Below are 13,455 nucleotides of genomic sequence, written 5' to 3'. Positions count from 1 at the left end.
GAAAGTCCTTGTCCTTTTTCTTCTTCTCTAGCCAGCAAGTATCTCCCCTGCCCTTGGCATAGTCCTCATGGTATTGGGAATGACATCCGTTGTTCGGTTCTAACGCAATAATTGTGCCAGTAAGATGGTCTTACATTGGTATTCAATCCTTTCTTTCATAGCCCGCACGCCCCTCAGGCTTTGCTTATATGAAGCTGTGGGTTTATAAGCCTGCACTTTCTGACACACTTGCATTGAAATGTGAGTTTAACCCTAAGTGTAAAGATGGTAATTCCCACCCAGAAAGCATTTGGAAAAACAATAATCGCTATGCTTTCCGAGCTACCAAGGGCCACAGAGCATCTCCAGTCACTTGCTGTTTCTGTACTGGACGGCTGTGGCTTTATCAGCCCTGCCATCCTGCTTCCAGTCTCTCGGGACAGTACCTAGATTTTCTGATCTTAGTGACTTTTTAAAAATTGTTGCTTGCCCTACCTGATTTGGCTGAGTGGATAGTGTTGGCCTGTGGACTGAAGGGTTGCGGGTTCAATTCCGGTCAAGGGCATGTACCTTGGTTGCAGGCTCTATCCCTGACCCCCAGTCAGAGTTCGTGCCGGAGGCAACCAATCGATGTGTCTCTCTGGCATTGATGTTTCTCTTTCTGTCTCTCCCGATCCCTTCTACTCTCTAATAATCAACAGAAAAATATCCTCAGGTGAGGATTAACAAAATAAAATAAAAATAAAAATTATTGTTGGCCCTGGCTGGTGTGGGTCAGTCAGTAGGAGTGTCATCCCATACACTGAAAGGTTCCGGGTTTGATTCCCAGCCTGGGCAAATGCCTAGGTTGTGGGTTCAGTCCAGTCAGGACCTGTGATTGGGGAGCATGTGGGAAACTACCATTCAATGTTTCTCTTTCTCTCTCTTTCTCTTCCCCTTCCCCTCTAAAATGCAGTGAAAATCACTGCTTTTTGTTACGTTGCCGCTTTTGCTGAAAAATCACAGGAATCTTTAGTGGCCACCGAATGGCAGAATTTAAAAATAATAGAACTCTGAGCTGAAATGGGTTATCAACCTTGAAACCAAATTTCCCAATTCAGTGATTTAGATTTATGTTAGCTTCAAGGACTTCAGTAAATCCTCCGTTAACGGCCCCTAAGAGATGAAGTAATTTGTCTTGGGTGACCCAGCAAGTCAGTTACATATTCAGTTATTCATCCCAAACCCAAACCCCACAACGCAAGAAACTCTCAAGCTCCTAATCTGTGACACTGTTTCTGATGAACCAGCATTTTTGTTTTCCACGACTCCATTGTTCCTACTTTCCCACGTGCAGGGTGGTTGAGGGACATGGGTAGACAGATGAGGGCCTGACTAGAACGGGAGAGAAATGGGCTGCTCCCGCACTGTGGTATGTCCTGGTGCTTATTTTGGCAATGTGTCATGCACAACTGTAAGAGAAAGGAAAACACTGATGTTAAAAGATCCTAATTTCCTCTCTGTTGTCTCTGTGTTGATTGGCGCCTGTTGAGTTTTCCTCTCATTATTTCCTTGAGTTCATTATCTTGGCACCGCCTTCCACACCGTAAACAAAGTTTCGCCTGACTTCTCAGGGCGGAAGACTTGTTAAGGATATGATTGTCTTGGGAGATGAGCGAGAAAGAGGGAGAGTTGTTTTATCTAGTTATATAGCAACAACCAATTAAGTGGTAATTTCTATTAAAAAGCACTATTTAAAGGGAAAGAAGTGTCTATCTAGAGAAAAACTGTGTTTGTAGTTGTCTGATCTACAAGTGGCCTCTGCAAGGCCCATCAGAGTGTTAGGGGCATTCCTAGTGCTGACGTGATGCAAGAGTGCAAGGATCCATCCATGGGTGAATGTACTGCTTCACATAGCATGAAGGAAGTGATTTGTAGACATTTATACTTGCGGTCAGCCCAGCTTGCCTCTCACAGTAGTTGATTTTGTTTACTCTGGAAATGCCTCTCTCTCTACATCACACTTGCCTAACAAGAACTCTAATCCTGGCTCACTCCATGCCCTCACCACCCAGCCAAAAGGGGCTGGTCCTCCCCTAACTCCACGACCACAGATGACCCCTGGGCCTGCAGTGCACTGTGATGCTGAAGTCCTTGCACTCCCAAACCTGTCTCACGCTTGCTTGCAACTGGTGGCTGCCTCACTTTCCACTTAGAAGACATAAGCCCTTTGAAATAGAACTTCCACACCTACCACCATGCCATCCACCCTCCTCCCAGCATCTCGGCCACTCTTCTCTGCCTCCTGCCCAGGTGCGCTCTCCACGGTCCTGCCTCAGGTCATCTGGATTGATCTTACCTGCTCCTACCTGCTCAGAGATATTAACTCCAACTATCTCCTTCCTACAAGTCCACTTTGCCCCCTCTCCTGGATTTTCCTCATCAACATATAAATCTACTGCTAAATCTCTTAGAATACAACTGAAACCTAGAAATACAACTGAAACAAACGTTCTTTCAACTCTGTGCTTGCCCATCCTCCAGCTATAGCCCCTCCCTTTCTTTTACTTCCTTTATAGCCAACTTTTAAAAAGAGATGGAGTGTCCACTTCTCCCCCGATTCTCTCCTGAGCCTATCCAGGCGGGCTTTGCCCATGCTGTGCGGGGGAGACAGCTGTGATAAGCTCCCATTGACTTCCCACCGCCCGAATCAAATGCTTAATCCTCAGTCCTCATCTCACTCGACTTTCCATCCGCTTTTGATACAGTCAGTTGATTCTCATCCTTAAAACACTTTTTCTGTCTCCAACCTCTAACGTTAGAAGCGTTTCAGGGCTCAAGCCTTACGTAATTCCTTTTCTGCTCTATGTAACACTCATTCTCTGTGATAGCCAGTCTCATGGCCTAAAAAAACACCTACCGTGTGACAAGTGCAGCCCCGGCCCTTCCCTGTTCTGAGACTCCTATGTACAGATGACTACATATCCTCTACTTGGACATAGAAATTAGTGTGCCCCAAATCAAGCTAGTTTCTCCCTAATTCTGTTTTTTCCTGTAGTCTTCTCCAATCAGTTAATGAAATCTCCCTTTCCAGTTACTCAGGCCAAGATCCTACAAATCACCCTCAACTTTTCTCACCCTCTGCTGTCCATACCCAACCCATCAGCAAATACTATCAGCCTGTCTTCAGAACATATCCTCAATCCAAGTGTCTCACCACCTGCACTGCCACCCCCTGGCCCAGCTCCCGCCAGGCCGTGCCTGGGTTACTGCAGTGCTTTACTGGCTGTCCTGCTTCCACCTTCGTGTCTGTACAATCTGTTCTCAACAGAGCAGCCAGAATGATCCTATTGTAAGTCAGAGCATGTCACTCCTCAGCTAACGTCGCATAATGAGAGAGAGAGAGAGAGAGAGAGAGAGAAAGAGAGAAAGAGAGAGAAATCTTCTAACAGCCTCCGGGCCTGACATGAACTACTGGCCCCTCCTGGCCTGCCCCCCCTACCCCACACCCCACCCCCGTTCCCACCACACTGGCTTCGCTGATCTCTCTCCACCCATCGGCCACACCAGGAAGGCCTCTTCCCTGTGGGAGCAGGGCCCGCTGTCACTCCTCTGGCCTCTGCTCCAGCGTCACTTCTGCTCAACTCTGAAGGGCCCTCCTTTAGACTATACTTAATTGTTCTCCACAGCTCTCACCACCATTTGATACATCTTTGCCTGTTCATCTGTTCACTGTCTTCCCTCACTAGAATTCATCTCCCTATGGGCAGCTGCACTGTGTTTTCTGTCCTCTGCTATATCCATCCCCTGGCCCATTGCAAGCATTCGCATATTTATTGAATGAGTGAAATGCAATTAAAACTCTTGCTGTGAAATTGGAAACTCACATTAATTTAGTCTAAGCACACTGCATTTGGTTTTATCTCTTGTGGCACAAGTTAATGTTCCATTTTCCTTACCCACTGCTTCACACTGCTGAGCTGGGCCATGTAGTAGTGTAAGAACTGCGTTGTCTTCTCCCACATCACGTAAGAGCTGCCAAGGAAAGCTAAGTCCCAGATGGGTCTGAGCGAGGGATCAATATGTCCATGACTGTCTGAGAACACACACACACACACACACAAAATTATATTAAGCATTTTGGGAAAAAACTTCAGAAATTTCAGCAATTAAATAAGGGCTTAGTCATATCAGCCATCTCTCTCACAGCAGGACCTTGAGCAATATTTGTTTCTTTCTACATCATACTGAGATTTACGTGCTTCGAGTCAGGTTGCTATAAGACAGTGTCATGGCCGTGTGCTGTGCTATATAAATGCAAAAGAAGAGCTATAATGATGCTCAGTTCATCTAACATCTTTTAGTTGAGAAGCCTTTCCTAATTAGATCAAAACATCTCTCGGTGATCTTCGCCACATAACCTGGTCTGGGGTCTACTGTCATTATAGTCACAGAAAGGTCTCTGCCGACCTGCCTGATGTCTGTCCATTTCTGATCAACGCTTTGGCAACATTTCTATCACTTTTTAACACATCAATCAGGGGGTTTTTCCTGCGGCGTTTTTGTACCTGCAATCTTTTTAATTCCGCAAACATTTGCCAAAAAACTCTACTTAATATCAGACACCGCTAGAAGGAGGGATACAGTGATTAATAAAGGACCTCTTGTGACTTTTAGGAACTCACATTTTAGCAAGTAATTTGTGTGATAACTGTTCGTGGACTTGTGAGATGACAACCCATTAGCAGAGAAGATAAATTAGTTGAACTGAACACAGTGACTAATAAGGAAATTTGAAAGTATAAATGCTGGTGGCCCTGCCCTAGAACCCAGAGGAGGACTTCGCCTCAGTCCTTTCCTTCGTCTGCAGTAGACTTGGGCTCGTCTAATAGAAGCTTATGAATTCATTAGAAAAGGTGACATTTTTACACATAATAAAATCCAGACAACTCTTCTAGGGGGAAAACAATGTGCAGCAAGGATATCCTGAAGTGGATTTGATGGTCTCACATCAATGGTAGAGAAACTGCTCTATGATGGCCCAGAACCGTGGACAGATGAACAGCTCAGGAGAATCCGCTGAGATTGGAACTGGCTACTCCACGGATATCTCCATGGTTTTTATTCACTTCGTCTAAAGCCAAACTCTTTTTTCCCATTCTAAGTAGATAATTTTATATACATGGACAGGCTATAAACAGCACCATTAAATGTCTCTGCTGAATTGAAAGTGGCAAGAGAACTGTAAATTTTGTGGATGAGAGGTACATTCTGTTAAAAAAATTTTTTTTGATGCTTCATAGTAGCCACATTGAGATGGCTTGTTATCGAACGACCCTTGTGGGCATACAGGCTTTATTAACTGAACAAGAACCAATTAACCCGCACTACTAACAAGTGTCCAAAATCTAGTGATATTGTGGCAAATCTTCAAAGAAGAGGTCCTATACATTTTCTAAAATTTGTGTTTTAAGGAGGATATATAAAACCCTATTTCCCCAACTAATGCCAAGAGGAGAAGAAAAATCCCTAAATAACTATATAAAGTATTTGCCATTAGCCCGTATATTTCAGGCAGTGCTAAATATAAGCAAATTCTATAACATGGGATTTGAGTTGCTCCTCACAATTATTTGGAACAGGGTTTCATCTAAGTCGTCGGAGAGCTACAATAAGAGTTATCCGAGCTTCTGAACTTGAGGAACGCGGGCGTCGTAGCCCGCCTCGGGTTTTAAGAACATTGACGGGGCACAGACAGCTCAGGAATGGAGACCGTGGGCCCCCACGTTGAGGCAGATCTGTCCCGGTCTCTGAGCGAACAAGTGAACTGTGACAGGCGGTGGGAAGGGAAGTGCTGCAGCACTGGTCAGATGTCAAGCTTAATACCCCAGTGCAGATCCAGAGGTGACTCTTGTGGTTTGGAAATAGAATTTGCCGGTAAGAGCTGAGCGTCCATGCTGCCCGCACCCTGCTGAGTGCCAGAACAGATGGGCTCTGCTCCACTCCGCTGAGTCACTCAGGGCAGAGGGCAAGTCTCTTATTAGAGATGGCACCGCTGCCCATTAGCTCTCGCTCTAAAATAAGATCAACTCGACTCCTCTGCGCCCCCCCCCCCCCAAGAAGGCCCCACGACGGTCGGCTTGCTCAGCCCTGGGGCAGACGACCGTGATGGGCACAGTGCTGGCCCTGGATGGGGTCACCTCGAGTTTCCAAAGCCACCACCAGAAACTGCTAGCAATGTCACTTCAGGTTCTATCTAGACTCTCCCCGGAAAAGTGCACCCCTACATATGTGTCCTGTTGCAAAGACTTCTACCCATTCCTTGGAGAGGCACCTCTTGCCTTGCCCAGGTCCTGGAGAGCACAGATCCTACATTGTACTGGAGGTGAAGAACAGGAAAATGTACTTCTGAGTTTTGTTTAAATAACAAGTTTTGTTTAAATGCCACATTTTATAGTTGGATTAAAGTGCCATTTGGGGGATAAAAACTTAAATGATCATTCTTTTTTTAAGACTTCATAATTTTATGCATTCCTGGACAGAGACATTCCAGATCAGCTGGTCCATACCAGGTATGCTGATGACATCCAAGGGGTCTTTGAGCTGCTTCATGTGCTTGTAGAGCAGGTAATCCTCTTGCTGTCTTTTGCTCTTCTCCATGAACCGCATACAGGTGACATTGATGGTGGGCCTGGGTTTCTCATTCTTGAAAAATACTTGAGCGGAACATTTCCCCAAACGTTCCTCGCCTTCCTGAAATAAAGAGTTTGGAATTAAATAGCTTGGTTCCTTCTCCCCACCACCCCAGTACACAAACACACAAAACTGAGAAGTTCCTTGTACATGGCAGGTATCACTGGCTCAACAGATGTAGTGGTCTTTGCTTTATAGAAAGTGATTTTTGTGCTCATAGCTGAACACAATTGTCCTTCATTCTTTGCTGTCTTTTAAACTCCTGCTTTCTGCCTGGCTGGTGTGGCTCAGCGGTTGAGAGTCGACCCAGGAACCAAGAGCTTGCCCATTCAATTCTGGGTCCGAGCACATGCCCAGGTTTCAGGCTTGATCCCCAGTAATGGGGCATGCAGAAGGCAGCCGATAGATGATGTTTCTTTCTCATGGATGTTTCTATCTATCCCTCTTCCTCTCTCTAAAAATCCATTAAAAAAAAAATGATTCTCTTACAAAACAATGCTGGGCCTGTCCCAGAGAAACACCAGCCATGCCCGTGAGTACTGCCTGCTCGAGCCTCGAGGAGAGCGGGCGCTTTACTCTGCTGTGGACCAACATGTCGAGCTGGATCTCCAGCTTTCTAACTGGAACCGAAGGTGAAGCTGGTTCCTATGAGTAAAAATGGCCACATCTTCATGCTGCCCTATGAACTCGGTTTTGTCCCAACTATTTGTGGGAAGGTTTCTGACATTATTTCTTCAAATAGATTTTCTAATCCTTGCTGCTCTTCTTGTCCTTCTTGCAGCCCGGAACCAAGAGCTTGCCCATTCAATTCTGGGTCCGAGCACATGCCCAGGTTTCAGGCTTGATCCCCAGTAATGGGGCATGCAGAAGGCAGCCGATAGATGATGTTTCTTTCTCATGGATGTTTCTATCTATCCCTCTTCCTCTCTCTAAAAATCCATTAAAAAAAAAATGATTCTCTTACAAAACAATGCTGGGCCTGTCCCAGAGAAACACCAGCCATGCCCGTGAGTACTGCCTGCTCGAGCCTCGAGGAGAGCGGGCGCTTTACTCTGCTGTGGACCAACATGTCGAGCTGGATCTCCAGCTTTCTAACTGGAACCCGAAGGTGAAGCTGGTTCCTATGAGTAAAAATGGCCACATCTTCATGCTGCCCTATGAACTCGGTCTTGTCCCAATTTTACAGATGAAGATACCGCAGTTTAAAGAGGAAGCTACTGCATGTCACGCCAGGAAGTGGTGGGCCACGGCTCCAGCTCACGTCTGTCTTGTAAAGCCCTGGCTCTGTACTAACTCTATGTCCATTCACATCTAATGCAGATGCAGTGGAGGCAGAAGTCACCCACATGGGACTAATCCAACTACAGGGTGACCTAGCTGTGCCTGCCTGCATTCACATGTAAATGTGCATGTGCTGAGCATTCTGGGATCACCCCAATGTTCCACCCAGAGACAGCTGGGGCGGGAGAGGGGGTGCTTCAAAGGCACTCAAGCGTCTGACTCATTTCACCCTTTTGCAAAGGTCACACAGTCCATAACCCCACGTCAAAAGCCAGGGAGCCTAGTCCCAGAAAAATCCCAACAACACGGCCTGGAATTTGAGGAAGTTCCCGGGCCTCTAGCCATGGCCCCACTCACACCCATTCATGGGCCCCTGTCACAATGTGGTTGGTTAAGCTGTTGAATTCTTTTCACGTTTTCAGTCCTTTAAACTGGAAGAGTTTCAAATGTCAACAACAACCAAAAATAAACTTAAAAAGAAAAAAAGCCCCCAAGGAAACAAACTGTTATTAAAATGGGATCTGCTTATGGGCTTCCAGCGGGCAACTGTTCCTCCGAGAGCTGTGAACCAGAGGAGATGCCCGTGGTGTGTGAAAATCCTGATAAATAGTGCAACGTGGAGAAAGGTGGCGGGCGTCAGGAAGAGGATTACCAAAGGCAGAACCAGGCCGGCACACAGTCTGCTTTGATGTCAAAGCCATTTCCAAGGAAGAGAGAAAACCAGGTATCGCCCCTTTTTGTTTTCCTCTCCTCTCTCTACCCCCCAGAACAGCGCCACAGAATCAAAGCCGTTGTCTGGAGATGAAAGACTCCTCACCCCCTGACAGGGACACTTCAATTAGCGAGCTGTGCTCGTCAGAGACACATATTGTTGATCAAAAATAATCTAGTAATTGTTCCCCTTTAGCTTTAATCCAATGCTTTCAGTTTGCAGCTCTAGAAATGAAAGGCATCTTCCTTAAGCTTTAAGAAACATTTTAATTCTTAGGTGAATTAGCTACGTGAGAGTATATTGTTGTCTTGTTAGGGCTTGTTTCTGAATACTGGCAGCCTTGTTCCAGAAGCATCGGGCTGGGGGGTCACGGCTGTGCCCCCTGACCCCCAGCTCTGCCACCCAAGACCTTTCAATGCTGGCCGCCTCCTGCTCTTCCCTGGCCGCTTCCACTCAGCACCACGGAGAGGGGATTTTGGCCTCCACCCTGCTGCTGCCTCCCAGCCTCGCCCAGCGCATGGAAGTTCGTCTGGTCTAGTTACTGTATGTTCTCTGTTTACTCTCTTCTTGGGAACAGGGAAAAGGGAATTGGCAAACCCTGGGTGCCTGGTCAGATGTAGGGGCTACAGACGCCTATGGCAAGCACCGGTCCCGCGTGTGTCTCACAGAAAGCCTCTATGTAAGGCAGCTTCTGGAGCTGGCCGCATGCTCTGCTGCTCTGCTAATGAGAAATGTCACCAGCTGACAGGCAGAGGAACAGGTTGGCATTTGAGAGTGAGTCACTCGGAGGCCTCTGAGGTGCTAGGGAGGGGTACCAGAGGGAGCTGTTGAAACTCCCTCCCGGGCTGAGGAAGGAGGGTGGTGCTGGGTGGACTGCTGTGCATGCAGCCCCCCAAAAGGCCGTGACGTGGCAGGAGTGGAATCGAGGTCCTGCCTTGCTCGGCTCCTCCGTTCTTGAAAACAAAGGCAGAAAAAAACCCACCTCTACATCATTATATATTAGTATTCTTACTCAGAAAAATAAATTCATACGAGTTGCTAATAAGATACCAGTTCAGATAGAGTATCGGCCCCAAGGACTGAAGCATTCCCGGTTTGATTCCAGTCAAGGGCATGTACTTGGGGAGGTGAGGGTGGAGTTTCGATCCCCAGCCCTGGTCGGCCTGTGTAGGGGGGTGAGGATTAACAACAACAACAACAAAAAGACTCCATGAATGACAGCAGCTTACCTCTGGGTTGTAGTGCTCTGTGGTGAACTCCAGGTCAACTTGACATTCCTTCTTTGAATTAATCTGGAATATAGAAACTGACTCTTAGCCGGTGGAAGCTCTGCTAACATCTGCATACCCCAAACTCACACTCCTGGGATAACATGGCACGGAAATGGTTGCTGTCACAGTCGTACCTGAATAACATCGGTGTTTTTTAGGAGAAAAGATCTCGTATTTTGGTCTGATCATGCCATGTTGCCTGCTAGCTGACACCCACTCACAAGAGGGAGGATGAGAAAGGGAACAGTTGCATGGAGGCTGGAGGTTGGCTGTATGAGAGCAGCTGCAGGAGAGTAGATGTGTGTTCAGGGCTGTGGAAGGAGGACCTTCGTCCCCCACCTCAGTGCCCGTCCACGCCCTGTCCTGGGCCCAGGGCTGCCACTGAGGGAGACAGACCCGCTCTCCCTCCTCTGCTCCTGGTCGAACAGATGTACCCAGTAATAAATAATGGTTTTCAGATGGTGATAACCGAAGAAATGGAGTGGTGGGGGCAGAGTGACTACGTTTACTATTATGAGGTGGTGTGGAGGAGAGGCTGTTCCATGGCACAACCATTGCCAGACCAACGAGCTAGATCAGGGCCAGAACAGAGATTGTCTCCCTAAATCCCTCAGAGACCGTCTGATGGACCCTCTCCCTGTGCCCCCCACCTCCCACCCCGCGTGCTGGTCCCTGCCCCGGGGCAAGCAGGTAAAGCAGTTTCCATTCTCTGACGCCGGCACCCCACCCATCCTGCCCTGCTCCATATAATTCTTTAGGCCAAGACTTGCCTCGAATGTAAATTTCCCTTAACAGACTAAACTGGCAGACTGGAGTGGCCTGCCCTTTCTTCAGTGCTTCCCAGCCTTCCTTACAGAGGTGGGTTTTCCATCTCAGGGCTTTCCCCGGTGTCTGTGTATACCAACAGGTGGTCGAGGAAGGAGTCTGGGAGGAGATGATACATCAGCTTCGATCCAGGGGACACCCATACTCAGGTGTGGCACAGGGAGCTACCAGTGGGTCGGAGGTGGGACAGGATGAATCACTGCCATTGGACCAGACCTCAGCTGTTAGGGCCTCTCCTTCTCTTGCAGCTTCCACAACAGACATACTTCTACGCTTTGGACATGCATGTTCAGCCTTTTTAAACTTTTGAATTGATCCCAATGCATATTTTTAGAGTATATATGCCCAGACCATTAAAGCAATTTAAACTGTTTAGGAGACCTTTATATTGTTTGCCATCATCTTTTTTTTCCCTTTGCCTCCTGCATGCCCCACACTAGGGATCAAGCCCACAAGCAGGGCATGTGCCCTGACCAGGAATCAAACTGTGACCTCCTGGTTCATAGGTTGATGCTCAATAACTGAGCCATGCTGGCCGGACACCATCATCTATTTTTGTTTCTATCATTTTTTAGTGCTAAATGATCACTCAGTAAAAGGAGAATTTTCTAGAGAAGAGAGAAGTTTGTGCTGCGTGGAGCTGAGGTTATTTCACATAATCCCGATTAAGTTAATTCTGGAAACATCCATTTCCTTTGGCTCATCCCAGGAACATAATAACCAATCAGGGTTATTTTGTCTTAACTAGACCAGATAGCATCCCTTACTGTTGTAGTTTCTTAAAAGATCCCGGGAAACTGGAGAATGGAGGGGTAGGATCCTGTGGCAGGCATTTGTGTAAAGAACATGTAAACACATGAGTGTATCTGTCAATGTTTCTGGGGGGAGGGGAGCACCCAGCGCCCAGGAGTAATTTGCTTAGGACTCATTTTCAATCTTAAAACAAGTTCCAGTGTAAACTGAAACATTTTTACCTCAATTTACAAAATTCATAAACATCTGTCTTCTCACTCATTCGCTGTCTGCTTGCTCCTGTGGCAGGCACCCAGGAGATGTAACATCCAGGCCAGTCTTACCAGTACAGTGGGGCCTTGACTTAGGAGTGTCCCGACTAACGAGTTTTTTGAGATACCAGCTGTCTCTCGGCCGATTTTTTGCATGGAGTTGATAGAGTAATTTGAGTTAACGAGCTCCTTAACAAGCTCTGTCTCCGAACGAATTAAACTCGTAAGTCAAGGCCCACTGTACCTGCTTCTTGAGTGGACACGTGGTGTAGCTAGCTCATCAGTGTGGCTGAGGGCGGCCTACCAGCAGGCTTTCTAGGGCAGGTGAAGCCTCAACTAATTCTCTGAGAAGCAGGTGCTGGCTAGGCAAAGGCGTGGGAATGGAGTTGTGGGTAAAAATGGGGTTCTACGGAAGTAACTTCACAGGGAGATCTGATCATAAATTCCTTAGTGAAAGGCTGCCATTTAAGATGTGCATCTAGGTTAACACACCCTTGAGATGCCAGAAGCAATACCCCTCGAAGGGGATACTACCCAGGAGTCAGGGATGCCCCTCAGGCTGCTAGTGGGGTGAGTGGGGTCAGGGTCATTCCGGAGAAGAGGAGGAGGAAGCGAGTTGGCAGGTGCAATCTTTGATGCAGGGGGACATCGCAGCCGCCCCGGAGGCAGCTGGGTGTATAGAAGCAGATTCAGGAGGAGCCACTGAATCTGATGCCATCGCCCAGGGAAGAGTGCACAGGGAGAACTCTGAGGACCAGTGACGGTCGCATCAGGATTCAATGGCTCCCTCACTTGAGGACTCGCAGTGCCGACAAGCAAGATCTGATCAGACATTCCTGACTGGGCAGGTCATGGTGAGGACCCGCCCCAGGCACGTAACATTTTTAGTAAAAGGCTTATCTTTGCACGGCTTTCTGGAAGCACCAGGAAGCGAGCAGGGATGCGTATCCTGTGTCGGGAGACCGGGTGGCGGCAGAGCCTGCGAGCTATTTGCCTCCCGATTTGATTTCTTTACTTTGTTTTAATTAGGCTTCTTAAAAGCGTCTACATTTTGTTCAAAATAAGATGTTTATATTTTTGATGGCACTTTGTCACTTATCAGGATGCAGCCCTTTTATCTCCCCCTGAGGCCTCTCCTTTCTCCCTTCCTCTGAGTCACAAGTTCCCCAGAGGCTGCTGGCTGATCTCCTGAGATAAATGGCATTGGGGCCGGGGCCTCGGCCTCGGGCCTTCATCAGGGACACTGTCTGTGCAAAGTGTCTCCTGCTCCCGTTTCTTTAGGATTGTGCTCTGTGTGGGTTAAAGTTATTCTGCCATAAAGAGGTCTTTGTTGTCCAACATCCGCCCTAGGATGCGTTGGGTGTCTCCCGGTTGGGAGCCTGTGCGAGGTGCAGAGTCCAGGGAACACAACAGAAAGCCCCGCCCCTGGGCGGTGAGGTCCGGAGGGGACTTAGGCCCATCACTGTGGAACCTGACTGTGGGTGACGGAAGAGCTATGAACGGTCCCGGAGAACTGACCCAGCCTCGGGATGGGAACGTGAGCTGGACTTCTGAGCTGAACACTGAAGATGAAAAAGGCATTGCCTTGGGGGGTGGGGCTGGGGCTTCGGGAGGGGAGCTGGGAAATCATTCAGCACAGAAGGAGCAGATGGCTGAAGGCGGGAGGAGCAGTCAGGGGGCCAAGGATGGGCTCAGGAAGAGGCAGGAGCGG

The 13,455-nt window shown here is 47.9% G+C and overlaps 1 protein-coding gene across 1 annotated transcript in view; it reads right to left on the bottom strand.

The window, feature by feature from the left end:
• Nucleotides 1–12,578, bottom strand: part of LOC102761150 (retinoic acid receptor responder protein 1) — a 15,354-nt gene extending 2,776 nt beyond the window's left edge. Inside the window, exons 1-4 of the mRNA XM_015565390.1 lie at nucleotides 12,260–12,578; nucleotides 9,874–9,956; nucleotides 6,528–6,711; nucleotides 3,918–4,054 (exon numbers count right to left, since the gene is read on the bottom strand). Coding sequence (XP_015420876.1) covers nucleotides 3,918–4,054; nucleotides 6,528–6,711; nucleotides 9,874–9,956; nucleotides 12,260–12,578 — 723 coding nt within the window. The remainder of the gene's footprint in view (nucleotides 1–3,917; nucleotides 4,055–6,527; nucleotides 6,712–9,873; nucleotides 9,957–12,259) is intronic.
• Nucleotides 12,579–13,455: the final 877 nt, after the last annotated feature.

This window comes from Myotis davidii, unplaced genomic scaffold, assembly GCF_000327345.1.
Source record: "Myotis davidii unplaced genomic scaffold, ASM32734v1 scaffold570, whole genome shotgun sequence".
NCBI classification, from domain to species: Eukaryota; Metazoa; Chordata; class Mammalia; order Chiroptera; family Vespertilionidae; genus Myotis; species Myotis davidii.
The sequence above is the reverse complement of the archived record's forward strand: the minus strand, read 5'-3'. Positions and strand labels throughout refer to the sequence as shown.